We start from the raw sequence: 16,315 nt of genomic DNA on the forward strand, positions 1-16,315 counted from the left end.
CAGGGGTCAGCATTTTCCATAAAAAGTCACAGCGTAGATATTTTAGGCCTTGGGGGCCCCACAGACTCTGTTGCTACTCGTCACATCTGCTATTGCAGCAAAGACGCCACCCTGGACAACGTGTAAACTAATGGGTGTGGCTGTGTTCCGATAAAACTTTATTTATCCACATCGAAATCTGAATTTTATATAATTTTCATGTGTCATGAAATATTCTTCTTTTCATTTTTTGCAACTATTTAAAAATGTAAAATCCATTCTTACTTTATAGACCATACAGGCAGCAGACCGAGTTAGGCTGAGGGGTAGACAGACTCCTGTTGTAGAGAAAAAGCACTGGGTTTGTCAACCATAGCCATTTCGAGCCTTTCTTTATTTAAGACTCTTTTGCTTTGCATTTGCATCTGATTTTGATTCTTCTCCTTTAGGTCAGGATTCATACCCTTGTTGTTTTTACTTTTTGTTAAGGACACCTTTGTACAGATTGTACAGTGAACAAGATTATATGTCCAAGGACATGTGTTCTGGGCTTTTGTTTTCTTTTGTGGTAATGTAATTGTGGGACTGAAAAGAACCTCGACACTTAATCAGATGTGACCTATGCAAGACTATCCTAGTTATTTAAGAAAGCTTTCTCTGTTTTACCAGTTTTTTCAGGAAATATGATTACATAACTGACTTTCTTTATGGATTGCCATTTTAAAAACAGTATGAAAAGAATAGTAGTGTGGTGGTAGATAACAATTGATTAAAGGATAATCCCTTTAGTTTTCTTTAAACTGATTGAGCAAAAGAACAAATTATCTCTCTAAACATAAGTGATAAATCTGAACATTGTGTTGAATTATTTAAAAAATATATATAAAGCCATTCGAGTGTAGAAGCATGTCCTAGCTACTCAGGAGGCTGAGGTGGGAAGATCCCATGAGCCCAGGAGTTCAAGGCTGTAGTGTGCCGTGATTGCACCTGTGAATAGCCACTGCACTCCAGCCTGGGCAACATAGCAAAACCCTATCTCTAAAAATATAATAAATAAATAAGCAAACTAAAAGGATTAAGAGAATCTACACTCATTTTTACTCGAATTCTGGTTTACAAATAGTAGAGAGAATAGAAGAACAGTGGATATCTAGATAGGGATATTTCTTCCCCAGTAAATTCTGTTGTCAGCCAAGATGGGAGTATCTACAGCCACCATCTTAAACTGACATGTGATGTGCTCCAGGATCTCTTTAGAATGAAACTGATGGAAAATAACCTGTCACTGTTACCCAGGAAGTGGTAAAGCTGAAGTGTGACAGTTAGGAGGTGATCCATTCCGATTCTCTTGCTATCAATTTAAGATCTGAATGAAGAAAGGAAATGGGTGAAATGATAGGAGCGCTAACAATGAATAAAAGTTGCAAAGCCTTTGGGTGTTTGCCCTTTAACTCAGATAGCTAGCATAATTTATATGAAATATAAGTTGTATCAATAAATAATTTTTTTTTTTTTTTTTTTTTTTTGAGGCGGAGTCTCGCTCTGTTGCCCGGGCTGGAGTGCAGTGGCCGGATCTCAGCTCACTGCAAGCTCCGCCTCCCGGGTTTACGCCATTCTCCTGCCTCAGCCTCCCGAGTAGCTGGGACTACAGGCGCCCGCCACCTCGCCCGGCTAGTTTTTTGTATTTTTAGTAGAGACGGGGTTTCACTGTGTTAGCCAGGATGGTCTCGATCTCTTGACCTCGTGATCCGCCCGTCTCGGCCTCCCAAAGTGCTGGGATTACAGGCTTGAGCCACCGCGCCCGGCCAATAAATAATATTTTATGGTAAAGTATTCTAGCTTTATTTTATGGTCTGTACTTCAGATGTTCAGCAGTACTCAACTTTTGCTGTCTGAATTCCTTAATGTGGTTAGTCATCTGGAAGGTCAAAAACCTGCAAATATTATCAGGAAATCATAAAGATGTTTCTATCCTCTTTAATGCTACATGTATGTTCTTATTTGCATACTTGTTTGATTGGCTATTTAAAAATTAATGAAAGCAAAGTTATTAACTAAAAAGCTATCAGTAAGGATGGCTGAAGACAGAAAATAATTTTCCATATAAAGAGCCATTTATATGGCTCTTTAAATTGTCAAAGGACTATAGAGCCTCATAATAATGCTATGAGGGAGTTTGGGCAGGGTTAGTATCTTTCTCCAGCATCTTCTCGGGGAGGGAAGTGGACATATAGAGGCTATGTCACACACCACCTGTCCACAGTGGGGAGTGACATTGCTGGTGCAGTGATGATGCTAGAATGCCAACCACATTCTAGATCGGGGTTCTCCAAGTGTGATCAGAAGGCCCTGGTTGTATCTAAGACCCTTGCAGGGGTTCTGCCAGATCTGGACTATTTCAGAATAACACTAAGGTATTGTTTTCCTTTTTCACTCTGATTTCACCAGTATACAGTAGAGTTTTCCAAAGGCTACATGTCGTGTTGAGATGTCATTGTTCTGACATCCTGTGAGATATGTACTAATGTATAATCGTGTGTTTTCAAAATTTCTCAATTTTAATTTCTAATATGCTAAATATTGATAGATATAATCCATGTAAATACAGTAAATTTAAAGAGTATAAAAGGATCCTAAGACAAAAATGTTTGAGAATTGCTGTTTTAGATATTGTGCTAAGGCCGTTAGAAACATGATCTCATTTAATGCAGAAAACACACATATGAGGCAAGCTCTACTGTCATTCCCATTCAATATGCTAGGAGATGAGGACTTGGAGAAGTTAATGATTTGCAGAAGGTACACGGGTAGTAAGTTGCAAAGATAGAATTTGAACCCAGGTTTCAAGTTAATAACTCTGCTGACTGTGTTGTCAGGCACATTGTCTTTCAAAGAAGCACCAGGAAAAGGCTGGATTTGGACACTAACTTCTCATAACCTAGGCTATCTCCAAGGGAATGTAAATATGAAGATTATCCTTATAGACAGTGTAAAATAGAGATTATTTTCTAGTGGTTTGTGGGCTGAGGCTTGTACTCTGTGAAACACAAAACAGTTGAGCATCAGATTTTTAAACCTGGAGGATTTTACTTAAAAAAGAAGTTTGGATTGCCAGCTACCCTTGAAAAATTTGGAGATTGAGCTAGGCTGGACTCGTATTCCCACATGTCCACAATCAGCTGCAGCTTTTATCTGCTGTTCCTGCTAGGTAGATGTGTGTCCTCTGGTTTGCCACAGACCTCACTACTCCTTATTACCTTCCTCGTAGCTCATGTTCCTCATTTATGTTGCCTGTTTGAGGTGTTTGGGTTGGAAACAACTGGAGATGTTCTGTCTACTGCATAGTGTTTATAGGCCATCTGCTTTCAACCTAAAAATAAAAAGTTATTAACAGTAAAAGAGCCAAATATATCCCATTCTGCTTACCCAAACCTGGATGTAATAAAGACCTCACTGACAGTGCCACCTAGAAAGCAAATTGCTTCTTTCTTTACCAAAGCATAATATTTGGATTCATTAAAGAATTAGGATCTGCCCCTAAATTAACATTTATTTTTAAACATGAATCTCTTTTCTTTTTAAGTGTAATAGTGAAATAAGCACATTCCACTCATTGCCCTCATTTTATGTTTATTTTAGTAATGTCTATTATCCTCATCGTTATCACGTCTGGACCCTTTATTAAAACAAAGTCTCTGTGAACCTCTGTGTACATGTTAAATCAGTCATTTGAAATAATTTGAGATTGTCAACCTAATGGACTGCGTTATCTTGGGCATTCAGACATTATTGAATTTCAAATTTTTATGCTTAACATTTGTCAACAGTAGATATTAAGCATTTATCACAATTTATAGGTATATATTTGCTTGCCTCTTTTCTTTTTTTGCCTCACCCCAGAATATAAGTTTCATAAAGCTGGAAATTATATCTGTTTGTTCACAATGTATATTCTATGCTTTGTACAGTGTTTAGCACATAACAGTCAATAATGAATGAATAAAGGAATAAATATGTAAATGTATCGGTTGTGTGTATGATAACTCATTCTTCTGTAGTCTTAAGAATAATATTTAAAAATTCTTGGCAAAAAGGCTCATGCTTTTTTATTTGAGAGTTCAATAGGGGAGATATTTAGTTCTTCTTATCCGCATAAATATACATCCACTTTTGTGTGTGCTATGTTCTATTTAGGATAGTTCCCGATCTTCCTGATGTGAGGTCAATAGGCAGGTTACAAATCTACGTAGCTAAGAATAAGGTGCATATTAAAACCAGGATGCAAGAAGGGGCTGTTGAACTTGAACATTCAGCCCAGAGTCTCTTCTCTTCTATACTAAAAGATAGTCATCCTGCAGTCAGAAGTGGCAGTTATTCGGCCATTGGAAAAGTCTCATGTAATAGTAGCTTTTAGATGATGTCTCCTCCAAAGGGGCATCCTGCTCTTAACCTATTGCTGAAAGAGAAATACCATTGTCTATTAATACTACTGGAGCTAAAGATGAATAGTGAATTGGACTTGATCTGACAGTGAGTTTGACTTTTATAGCTCGTCACTTAAAAAGGTTCTTTTATATTTATGAAAAAAAGCATGACGTGAAGCCAGGGGGAAAAATTGATATCAACATTTAAGAGCAAACTCGTAGGGCTTCCAAAAAAAAAAAGGCCCTTGTGTGAACTTTTTTTTTTACGTGCATAACTAATTAGCTTAGGTTATTATAAGCAGAGCTTCTGTGATAAAGTTTCCGGTGGTGTCTCGGGATACCTTGTTTATAGTGCCTTCTCTGTGCCAGTCCGTCTTCAAACTGGAATTACAGAAAGTAGAGGGAGGGATAGTCTACCATCTCTCATTGGATTGGGGCCACCTAAAACGTTGTTATGCTGGAAATGCTAGAATATAATCACTATCAGGTGAGCTTTATTCTGACTCATATTCAATCTTTGAAATATACTGTAATAAATTGATTTAATCCACTTTTTTTGTAATAGACATACTGTTTTCAATAAGTACAAATCTGCTCTTTTAATGCTGTTTATTGTTTGATGCCATAAGAAGTAATCCAATGTAGTTTTGAACAAAGTAAATATTAGTAGGATTCTTTTTTTTTTTGCCTAATGTGTGGCTAAACTGTCTTCATCAGCTCCTGTTCATTGCTCATGAGATTAAATTGTCTTTATCAGGAAAAAAGTGACTTAAAATTGAATAATGTTGTTTTTTGGGGAAAAGTATTTCTCATTCTGAATTACTGTCTGTAGGAAAGCAGAAAAAACATCCTGTTGACTTGTTAATAGTCATGTCTTTTAAAACACATACGTGTGTTATGCATTTGAAAGAAACTACTTAATGTCGAATTGCTTTTTATGTTGAGTTTTTTCTTAATTAAAATGCTGAATAATCATGTCCAAATGAAAGTGGGAGAATTAATCCACAACTGGTTGATTTAATCACTGGAAGATTTCTATTTATTTTCTACAGCCATTTTATACAGTTGGTTCTTAAGGAGGGGTGTGTGTGTGTGTGTGTGTGTGTGTGTGTGTGTCTTAAAAAGAAAGCTGTTCTGTTTGCCAAGGAAAGTGAAACAAACTGAGTTATGCCCCTTCTACATTTTTGTTTTGTTCTTAATAAATCTTTTCATGTGTGTTGTGGAAGTTTTTGCCCTAAGATAATTTCAAACTTTTAATTATCAGATATGAGAAGAAGGATACAAGGTTTGAAAGAGATGTATAGTTAATTAGCAGGGAAACAAAATAGGGCAAAGTATTACCCCAAATCCTACGAGTTAGACTTTAAACTTCAGTAATATCAAAATCCGTTAGCACAGTGCCTGGTACATAACAAAGGCTTAATAATTTATTCTGTTGGTGGACTGGTCAGTTTCATGTTTGTGCCTGAAAGAAGAGCCATCTGAAACTCACAAATAACAGCGCTGTCTTCTTTTCCCTCCATGGCTATGTTCAGGTGCAGACCCACCTCGAAAACCCCACCAAGTACCACATACAGCAAGCCCAACGGCAGCAGGTAAAGCAGTACCTTTCTACCACTTTAGCAAATAAACATGCCAACCAAGTCCTGAGCTTGCCATGTCCAAACCAGCCTGGCGATCATGTCATGCCACCGGTGCCGGGGAGCAGCGCACCCAACAGCCCCATGGCTATGCTTACGCTTAACTCCAACTGTGAAAAAGAGGTAATTTATGTCTCCTCTCCTCTCCTGTTTTCTTATGCTAAATAACTTGTCTGTTGAATATGATTCCCACACTTAACTGTGGACTCTAGTTTGTCCTTGTGGTCACATTTACCAGCCTTTGTCCCCGATTCACCATCGTGGCTGTGGCATTCCAGCCTCTTGTCCCCGTCACTGGGTTATTGGGTGTGCGGCACATGACAGGAGACCTGGCCCTCTCCAAGTGAAACGTGGAGGCGAGGACACTTTTGCCACTTGCTGCTTCTTCCTTAGCTGAGTGCTTTCTTCTCTTCCATGCCTTTCAATTTATGAAGCAGTGAAAATGAAGAGAGAGGAGAAGGGGAGGTGGAAAAGGAAAAGCAAAAATAGAAGAGGTGTGGGACAGGCGGTTTAGAAGTTCCACTTGTTGTGAATGTCTGGAATATTATTTTTATTTCTCCCTGAGTTGGGGGAAAAAGCATGGAATGTGCATGGATGAATTTGAATCATATAGCACATGAGACTTTAACGGAAACGCAAAGGTTTAATTGCTGGATACATTTGTTTCAATAATAAAATTGCTGCTGCCCGTTAAATCTGCTTTGGTAAAGGCTGGATTGGAGACAAGACTCAAACCACCTTCAAGCCAATTGGTGCATCAAAATTTGGAGCATACGAATACCTGAGAGTTGTGATTTAATGCTCATTATTTCCGAATTATGAGATGATGAGCTTCATCTCAGTGGGATTTACTGTACTATGTACTAAGAAGTGTTTATGCAAATTCAGAGGCAACTTTTCTAAAGTTGGATTGATTTTAATTTCTAGAGGGACTAAAATCTTTGCCACTTTGCCCAAACCAACTGCTTTATTTTTCTGTACCCAAATTTGTCATCTAGCAAGATGATTTGACACAAGTTCTTCCTTCATTATTTCATCTCTTGGTCAGATTCCACTTTGTTTGAAAGCTTAGTTCATCTTGTTGCTGTGCCATCAGCTTTGTGTGAACAGGTCATTTAAAAAGTCATTTGCAAATCCAAGTTATAGGCTGTTTTTGCTTGTGTTTTTGCAGGGATTTTATAAGTTTGAAGAACAAAACAGGGCGGAGAGCGAGTGCCCAGGCATGAACACCCATTCACGAGCGTCTTGTATGCAGGTACTGAATGACTTGGCAGCCTGAGGATGTAACACTTTGTAATTAGAATCTATATTTGTGGTGGATCACACCTTCCTGAAAACTTAAGGATTTTTTTCCCCCATTGATTTTTTTTTTATAGAGAAAGCTATGAACAGTGCCATTTTCTTCATAGTATCTCATGATTAAATAATGGCAAGGAAGAATAAACTAAAACATGGTTTTCCCCAAGTTGCTCCAAAGATTAAAAACTTCTTGAAGTACATAAATTTTAATAAATAAGATACGAAATATATAATTTAACATAATCAATGTACGTTATACAAAGTTGTAGGTTAGCAATTTTTGTATTAGTAAAACCAAGATGTGTGCGTATAATCTAGACATTGTTTCCTAAATGGAATCTCATGGAGCATATATTTTGAAACTATATTAATTTAATAATATGTAATGGATGCTTTCCCAAGTAACTAAAGTTTCTTCTATTACATCCTATTTAATGGATATATAAATTATGCTATATCTATTTATATATCTATGCATGTATATAGATACAGGAGAGAACAATAAGCAACAAAATTTTTTGCTTCTCTATATTTCCTGTCATCAACTTGCATTACTTTTGTCATAAGAGAAAAAAATTATTTTTAAAATGCTGTTACATCAAGCCCACTAATTTTATTTTTCTAAGAACAAAATTAAAAATGGCAAGGAAACTTTGTTCATAAGTTTCCTAACCTATTTGCATATTTACCAACTCAATTAGAAAATCATCTCTTAAAGACAAACAAAACAAATAAAAGTAGTGTCAATAGAAATGGAACCTAACAAACAGTGGATAGTAGTTATTCAAAACTGGCCAATTATTTTCTTCTTAGGGGTCACTTAATAAGACTCCTTTTTTGAGTGTTTACTATATTCCTGGTACTTTGAACACTCCATACAGTTTGTCCTGAAATCATACAAGAATCCGTAAGACAGTAAATATTATTAACCCCCATTTTATAGATTGAGAAACTGAGGCTTTAAAAGATTGGAGGCTTTGCCCCAATCTAGAAAGTAGGAGAACTGGGATTCCAACTCAAACCCATGAATGTTGGAGTCTCTCCTCTTTAATGGAAGTGGCAAAAGAGATAGAAGAGCATCCCTGTTAGTTCTGTGATTTCATTGTGTAACTATGAAGTACCGTTAAGACCCAAGCACAGACATACCAACTAGCTCAAATATATAAGGTGTTTATGAAGAAATGTTTTCACAGACTTATCTTTGCAACTGCTGCAATGCACATGTAATCACTGTTGTTTATTATCATAACTGATGTTTTGGTACTTCAGAAATAAAATCGATCTAGTGGGAATGTCAGTTCCATGACTGTAATGATAACCTCGGCCTGGTGTACTCCTTGGGGAGTACCAAGCACACTGGCAGCTGTACAAGGAGAAACTTATTTTACAAGTCACTTTAAGATGGGTGCAGGGATAGCCAGTGGCCTGCGAGACACAATGTCCACACTTCCCTGTGGAATCAAAGGGCAGAATTACCATCTGTGTTTTCCTTCTGCAAGAAAAGGGTATGGGCCATCATCTTTGGGGGAAAAAAGGAAGTAGAATGACAGCTGTCATTCAAGATGAAGTGCTCTGGTACATCTTTCCTGTTTAGGGCAGGCAGTTTAGCATAGTTGTGAAAGCATGGGTAAAATCGTGGCTCCAGTCTTTCTTCAGTGTGTGACTTTGGGTGAGCTGCTTCTCATTTATTTCACCTGGGAAATTGCTGTAATAATAGTACCTGCCATGATAGGGTTTTCGTTAGGGCAAAAACTTAGCCTATGAAAATCCTTGAACCCAGTGCTTGGCAACTCATAATCACTCATTAAATGCTGGCTACAAGTATTATTCTCATCACCCATTAGTGTTAATGGCCTTCAATACTATTTTATTTTAGTGGAAAGAAGACAGTTACTTCTTAGAATCTAACTAAAGACCCTTATTGCTTTGGGTAAAGAAAGACCATGAGTCTCTTTTTAGGTTATGTTGCATAGTTTTATTTATTTTTGTCTCTCTTCTGTTGCCCTTTTTCCTACAGATGGATGATGTAATCGATGACATCATTAGCCTAGAATCAAGTTATAATGAGGAAATCTTGGGCTTGATGGATCCTGCTTTGCAAATGGCGAATACGGTATTGGTAACCTTTTTTGAAGTAGAAAATCTTGAGGTGTTTCCAGGGTTCTCTTCTTTTTTCTTAAACTTTTATTGTATCTTTGTAACTGGTTCACTGATGAAATGTATTAATAGTAAAATGGAGAATTATCTCAGGATCGCAAATAAGTGACTTTGACATCAGAAATTAAGAAGTTTTTATGAGTTTATGAATAAGCCCATGATAAAACTCTACATTCCCCGGAGTCCAAGAGCAGTTTTGATAGGACATTATCCCTTCCAATTCTCTTGACATCTAATGCGTAACCCAGTACACTGCAGCCAAGGGAACCATTATGAACTGCACTATTCACAATGGTGCTCTAGTCAGCCTGAAAAAGGTTGTGCAGTTTTTCAAGAAGGTTTTTTCATATTCTTAGGTGATACAGGGACATTGGGGTTACCCTTATCCAACAGCAAAATTTATTCCACCTTCAGTTCATAAACAAGTGGTCCTGTTTGCTATTATATGTTACTTGTTTTTCTCTGTAATTTAGAGACTTGCCTATGTTGTTTATTTTCCTTCATTCCTTACATTTTAGTCTTATGTTACTGTTTCACCAAAGTCTTATTGCAGATCTTATTTAGTCCTTGCAATTATTCTGTGAGTCAAGTTCGGATGGTATCCTTGCCCTCAGTTTTAAACTGTAACTAGGTTAGACGGTCTTATGCAAGATTACATAGCTTGGGTGTATCAGAGCCAGGCCTGCTTGGCAGGTCTTTGAATGCCTTCTCCAATCCTTTTCTGTTTTCTCTGAGAGCAATGCTATGAGACTATCATATTCTTAATAACTAGTGTTTTAAAGACCAATATTTATTGAGGGGAAAGGGAAAAGGGGAGTTGTTCAATGAGTATGGAGTTTCAGATTTGCAAGATGAAAAATTCTGGAGATCTATTTGACAACAATGTGAACATACATAACACTACTGAACCATACACTTAAAACTGGTTAAGATGGCAAATTTTATCGTATGTGTTTTTTACCATAATGAAAGTTTTTAAAGATATGACTAACTTCCAATAGTAAATTCCCTTGGCCAGGGGACAAAATAGCACTTACTTAGTTACACCAGAATCCTCAGAAAATTGAGTCATATAATAGCACTTTTCTTTTTTTTTTTTAAATCCATCTCAGTCCAGTTCTTCAAGTTCACTGCCTTGAACTCATGTGGGGTGAGGACTTCCCTTGAAACCTCAAGCTTCTTCTGTGATATTTGGAGTTTGTCTACTTTCCACCCATTTAAACCCACACCCTGATTTTGGAAGAACCAGGTGTTCTGCCATTTTGGTAAAAGTTTCCTTGCCGAACTATCCCAACCTCTTGGAATCCTTGGTTGGCTTTTGTGGAACCTTTCTGCTTACAAGTTGGTGCATCCCATGAGGCCAACTACACTTGTCTAGCAGTCAGAATCTTAGGACGAACATGAGCAAAACACTTGGGGAAGCATGCCCTGGGGAATTTATACATATACCCAAAGACATATATTTATGTTACACTGCTCTACCAGCATTAATTAGCAATGGCCGAGTCATCTCAAAAGAACTTTGCCATGAGAGTGGTCATTTTGCTAGTGGTGTCAAATGGGTCCCTGGGCACACTCAAGTGGGCTGTAGAATTGATATGATTCTGTAAAATCATTGATTTTTTTTGTAATGGCAAAGACCTTTGATGTCATTTGGTCTAATCTAGTACTCAATGCATTTGCCTTCTCTGGTTTGTTTTTTATTTGTTTATACAGGATTTCATTTTGTTGCCCAGGCTGATCTTGAGCTCCTGGGCTCAAGTGATCCTACTCCCTCAGGTAGCTGGGATTATAGGTGTGCACCACTACGCCTGGCCTGACCTTCTCTTGCATCTCCTTCATATTCTCCACAAAAAAATCAAGCCATCCAGCTTCTTGGAAGCCTCCAAAAAAGGATCTGTAGGGAAATAACAGATCACTAGGCTCACTAGGGAAATAACAAAGCACAATGGTTAGGATTTAGAGATTTCTGACCAGATCTGGGGTCAAATCCTGAATCTGCCATTTCCTCTGTGACCTTGCATGTTATTTAGCTTCCTGAAACCCTACGTTTCCCCATCGGTAAAATGGGGCTGTTAAATATACCTATATCATGTGGTTAACTCACTTGATAAAGTATCTATAGTATTTAGCATTGGAAACATAAGTTGTATTCTAAATTATTAAGTATAGCTTATTAATTATAATATCAAATACTATTGATAGTATTTGTGTATTCAGCTGATCTTCATTGAGCCCCTATAATGTGTCAAGCTCTATGTTAGCTATCTGTGAGACATATTTATCTCACAATATCCCTCACAGTAAATAACGCTGTAAATTGCAGCATGGGTCCCAGTTTGCTTCATGGAGAACTTTTTCACATACCAACCCTTCTGAAGACAGTTGTCATGACCCCATATATGCTTCTGTCCTTTAGAATGAATACCTGGCTGGTCCCATGGCTCACGCCTGTAATCCCAGCACTTTGGGAGGCCGAAGCAGGAGGATCACTTGAGACCAGGAGTTGGAGATCAGCCTGGGCAACATAGAGAGAACCCGTCTCTATAAAAAATATAAAAAATTAGCTGAGTGGGGTAGTAGTACATACCTGTAGTCCTAGCTACTCAGGAGGCTGAGATGGGAGGACCACTTGAGCCCAAGAGTTCAAGGATGCAATGAATCATGATCATGCCACTGTCCTTTAGCCTGGGCAAAAGAGGAAGACCCTGTCTCTAAAAAACACATTTAAAAATAAAAAAGTAGAATGAATCCTCATACCTCTTCATTCCATCTACATTAGCATTGAAGCCTTGTTCCTTCATTATCTGGTTGCTCCTAAACTATATTAAAGATTAGTTTAGTATTTATTAATATGCCTAATAGGTGGGCAGCACCGGGCAAGGTGCTGTGGATGCAAAGGTGACTAAGGTATGTTTCCTGTTCTCACAGGGGGTTCTCATGGGAGTTACCAGTCTAGAAGGGGGAGACTCTTCTAGCCCTTGAGGGGAGAAGGACAATTCAGGAGCAGAGAGGCCATCTCAAGGGAATTTCCAGATAAGAAAGATCCTCTGGGCAGAGTTGAATTAACTCCCAGACAGGAGAGGAGTCCCCTGCAGCCACCCTTAGAAGTCACTGACTTTATCCCGGCACCTACCTCTCTTCTATTTCCCCATGCTGGAAAGGCTAAATGTGACTCCATTAGAGTCTTCTTTCAACAAATGTATTTCAGCATTTTGCCATTAGGGAAAAGGCAATGTAACTTCAACATTAGGAGCACAGACTCTGAACCAGACATCTGAATACATACCCTTGAGTGAGTGATTCAACCTCTCTGCTTCTGTGTCCTTGTCTGTAAAATGGGGATCATACTAGCATCTCCTGCAATAGAATTAATGGGAGAATTATAAGAGGTAATCCACAAAAAGCATTTAGAACAGTTGGGCCCTGATAAACTCTCACTAAAAGTTAGTTACTAGCTCTTATTCTTGATGAACTTGGGTTTTAGTTGTCAAAATTCAGTAACAAAGCTACTACAACCTATTAACATTTTAATTTTTTTCCCACAGTAAAGTTTAAATTTGATGTTCTTCATGCTAGGCATTTTTTTTCTTTTATTTGATTATTTGAAATGCTTTATTTCAAGTTAACTACTTAGAAAAAAATAAAGTGGAAGGAACACTTAGAAAGGAAACTGTCCTAAGGGAATTGAAGTCTAGAAATAACTATTCTGAGAGCACAAGGGCCCTCTTGTACTATCAAAAACAAAGAATAAAAGTCCCAGTTTACTTGTGTTAACAGTGCTCAATTGATATTCAGAGAAGAGGACCATCCAGAGAGAAAAAATAATAACATTTTACAATTATCATTTACTTGGGAAAATATTCATTTTGGTGGAGCACAACATTGAAGAACTCAATTCAGACCAATATGGGGGCATAGACCCAGGCGCATCTTCCTTCAATTTTTTTGTCCCAATTAGACTGTGGCTTTCAGCTGTCCACGGTGCAGTTTGTGCTCTGGAAGTGAAATCTTGCTATTTAGGTAAATGGCCTGGATAAAAACCCAACAAAGATGTGAAATATACATGTTAATAGAAGAAGTCTCTTCCTCTTTCTTAGCTCTTAAAGGTGTTATTTTGACCTAATTGTGATGTTAACTATATTTATGGGGGAAGTTTTCTAATGCAGAAGAACCAACCACAGAATCCTTTCTTTAAAATGCATGACTAGGAGACACATTTTAAATTATTTCCATCAACCTTCCTTTTAGTAGCTTCAGCAAATAAGAGCTGTTGATACAAAGAATATACACCACCATTTAGAACACAGTTTCTCAACTGTGGAACTGTTGACATTTGGGATGCATAAGTCTTTGTGGTGGGAAACTGTCCTGTGCGTTTTAGGATGCTTAACAGCATCCCTGGCCTTCACCCACTGGATGTCAGCAGCAAATACCCTGCAGGTGCATCAACTGAAAACACCGCCAGACATTGATCCGGGGAAACAAAATCAGCTGTAGTGTAGAAGCCCTGACTTGGAATAATGACTGGTCACCTCAGCCTTGCAGATTCCCTGATTTCTGTTCCTAGATTTGCATTGCAGTCTGGTAAAAATTGTCTAATCGTTGACAATATACTTAGTAATTAACATGGCAAGTGGTTTTGTTGATCAAAGTGAACATTAGCTCACCTGTCAAAACTGTAAAGTGGGAATCCAGTACTCCCTAGAAAATTATAATACTGTGTTGTTAATCATAGTGGTTACTACTTACTGATCACTGAAGTAACAGGCACTGTGTTTCACCTACTTTATCTCTATGAAATCTTATGAAAACCCTGTAAGATGAATGGTTGTTGTTTTTCAATTGGAGACACTAAGCCTCAGAGAACTTGCTTAATATCACATAGCAAGTTAGCAAACAGGCAGGATTTTAATCCGGGTCTCTGACTCCTAAGCACAGGCTATAAAGTTCTGCACCATTAATCGGTAGATTGGAGTATCTACATTTGGCTAATAAGCGGCAGGGTTTTTATTTCCTCAGGTGTAATTGGAGATGAATTGAAAGTTGCAGTTTCTAATTGGTTAATATCAGCATGTTGATACTCTTCCCACCCCCAGTTCTGCTGTTAACATGGGACCTGAGCCTCCAACCAAAAACCTCCATTTGACAATGGCCAAAACCTTGGCTTTTCTTTCTGTAAAAAGCAGTAAGATGCCATACACGAAGTGCCATTTTAATTCTGTGCTTGGCCCAAAGTAGGCACCCAAAAAATGAGATGACCCCCAGCAAACTATTCTGGCATGCTTTCTGCTTCCCACTCCTAATCAGTAAGTATGGGGAAAGCAGCTGAAGCAGGAAATCTTTCAGAGAAGTAGATAGAGGGCTATAAGCTTTTTCAACTGGAAGTAATGATGTCTGACCTCAGTAGAGTGCCCAATGAGGCATCTTGCTGTAGGGATTTTAATTCATTTCCCTTATTGGTGTGCACTGTCGTCAATCAGTGCTAATCACAGCAGTCCTTTCTGTAGTTTTTCACCTGTCTCAATCCATTTCTCACTAGGTATCCCCCACTTTGCTCTTTGTCTCCCCCACCCCGTCCATCTGGCTGTCTATGGCAGAAAGCATTCTCTCTCTCAGTCATGTACATATCTCTTCTTTAGAATATAGTTAGAAAATATGTTCTTGTCCAGAAGAAGCTTAGAATTAGATGTCTGTTCAACATAGGTCTATCAATGACTTGGAGATGCGTATCAGTTGCTATTATTTATCCCTAACAAATCATCATAATAACACAGTGAGTTTTGCATACAATTTGCATATGAAAACTATATCTGTGATTTGCCTTTCTAGAGCAAGGGGGATAATTTTTCTTTTAGCTTATTGCTTTGAATTTTCAAGTCACATTCTTGGTTTGTTAAAACCCAGAAGCTTTCCCAAAACCTGAAATTCTCAAAAGATAGGGGAATAAAGCTTTGGAATCCAAGGAGTTATCAGACATCATGACAACTGTATAAGTTTAGTCTCTCTGGTACTTTACAGGGCTATTTTGAAACATGTGAGTGCCTTTCACTTTGCGTTAAATTGGACAAGAATAAAACGAAACACACACAGAGCAAGACTGACCCTGAGAAGGTGACCTATTTCAAATAAAACCACTTAGTGAAATGATAGCTAATAATCAAAGTCACTTTTTATCAATTCCTTAGTTAGAGGGCCTTGAAATACAAGGGCATTTTAAATGACCACAATGTCTATTTTTGTGCATGTGTATGGGGGTATGTGTATTAGGTTTTATGCATATACTATAAACGCTGCTTTCAAAAAGGAGCAAAAGAGGGAGTTGTATTCTGCTGGTTTGTCTGTCCTCCCTGCCCACCCCAGTCCTGTTCGAGCCAGTGTCTGATTCACCCATCAAGAAGTATCTTATTCCATGTCCATTGCCTCCCACCCAAATCTCTTTAGCTAGGGGTTTAATTCATAGATTATATGTTTAGAAGCCATCCCAGAAATTGATGCAATGGCTACCAATGAGGGGAAGCACATTTGACTCGTATTTTGTGGCATATTTTCATCTGTATGTTAGTGGTCATTTGACAGGATGCAAGGTACTCTGTTGAATACAGTTTTTACTGGATACTTTAATCACACCTAAATGCTTTCTGAATGTACTTTTCTCAGATGTAGAATACAATTCAATGTGTAATCAAGAAACGGGAGGGCTAAACAATATAAAGTCTTACCCAGTAATCATGGTTATAGAAATTGTTTGAATCGGTCCAGTAATGGTGCATGTCTGCAAGTGGAAGGAGTGAGGTCACTCAATGATTTCTCCAT

General features: G+C 38.0%; 1 protein-coding gene across 15 annotated transcripts in view; it reads left to right on the forward strand.

The window, feature by feature from the left end:
- MITF (melanocyte inducing transcription factor) overlaps positions 1-16,315 on the forward strand; it is a 223,421-nt gene that overhangs the window by 186,743 nt on the left and 20,363 nt on the right. For all 15 annotated transcript variants that reach the window (XM_033210409.1, XM_033210411.1, XM_033210414.1 and 12 more), the window contains exons 3-5: positions 5,939-6,166; positions 7,215-7,298; positions 9,360-9,455. In XM_033210409.1, coding sequence (XP_033066300.1) covers positions 5,939-6,166; positions 7,215-7,298; positions 9,360-9,455 — 408 coding nt within the window. The remainder of the gene's footprint in view (positions 1-5,938; positions 6,167-7,214; positions 7,299-9,359; positions 9,456-16,315) is intronic.

This window comes from Trachypithecus francoisi, unplaced genomic scaffold (assembly GCF_009764315.1).
Source record: "Trachypithecus francoisi isolate TF-2019V2 unplaced genomic scaffold, Tfra_2.0 Lachesis_group0, whole genome shotgun sequence".
In the NCBI taxonomy this organism is placed as follows: domain Eukaryota; kingdom Metazoa; phylum Chordata; class Mammalia; order Primates; family Cercopithecidae; genus Trachypithecus; species Trachypithecus francoisi.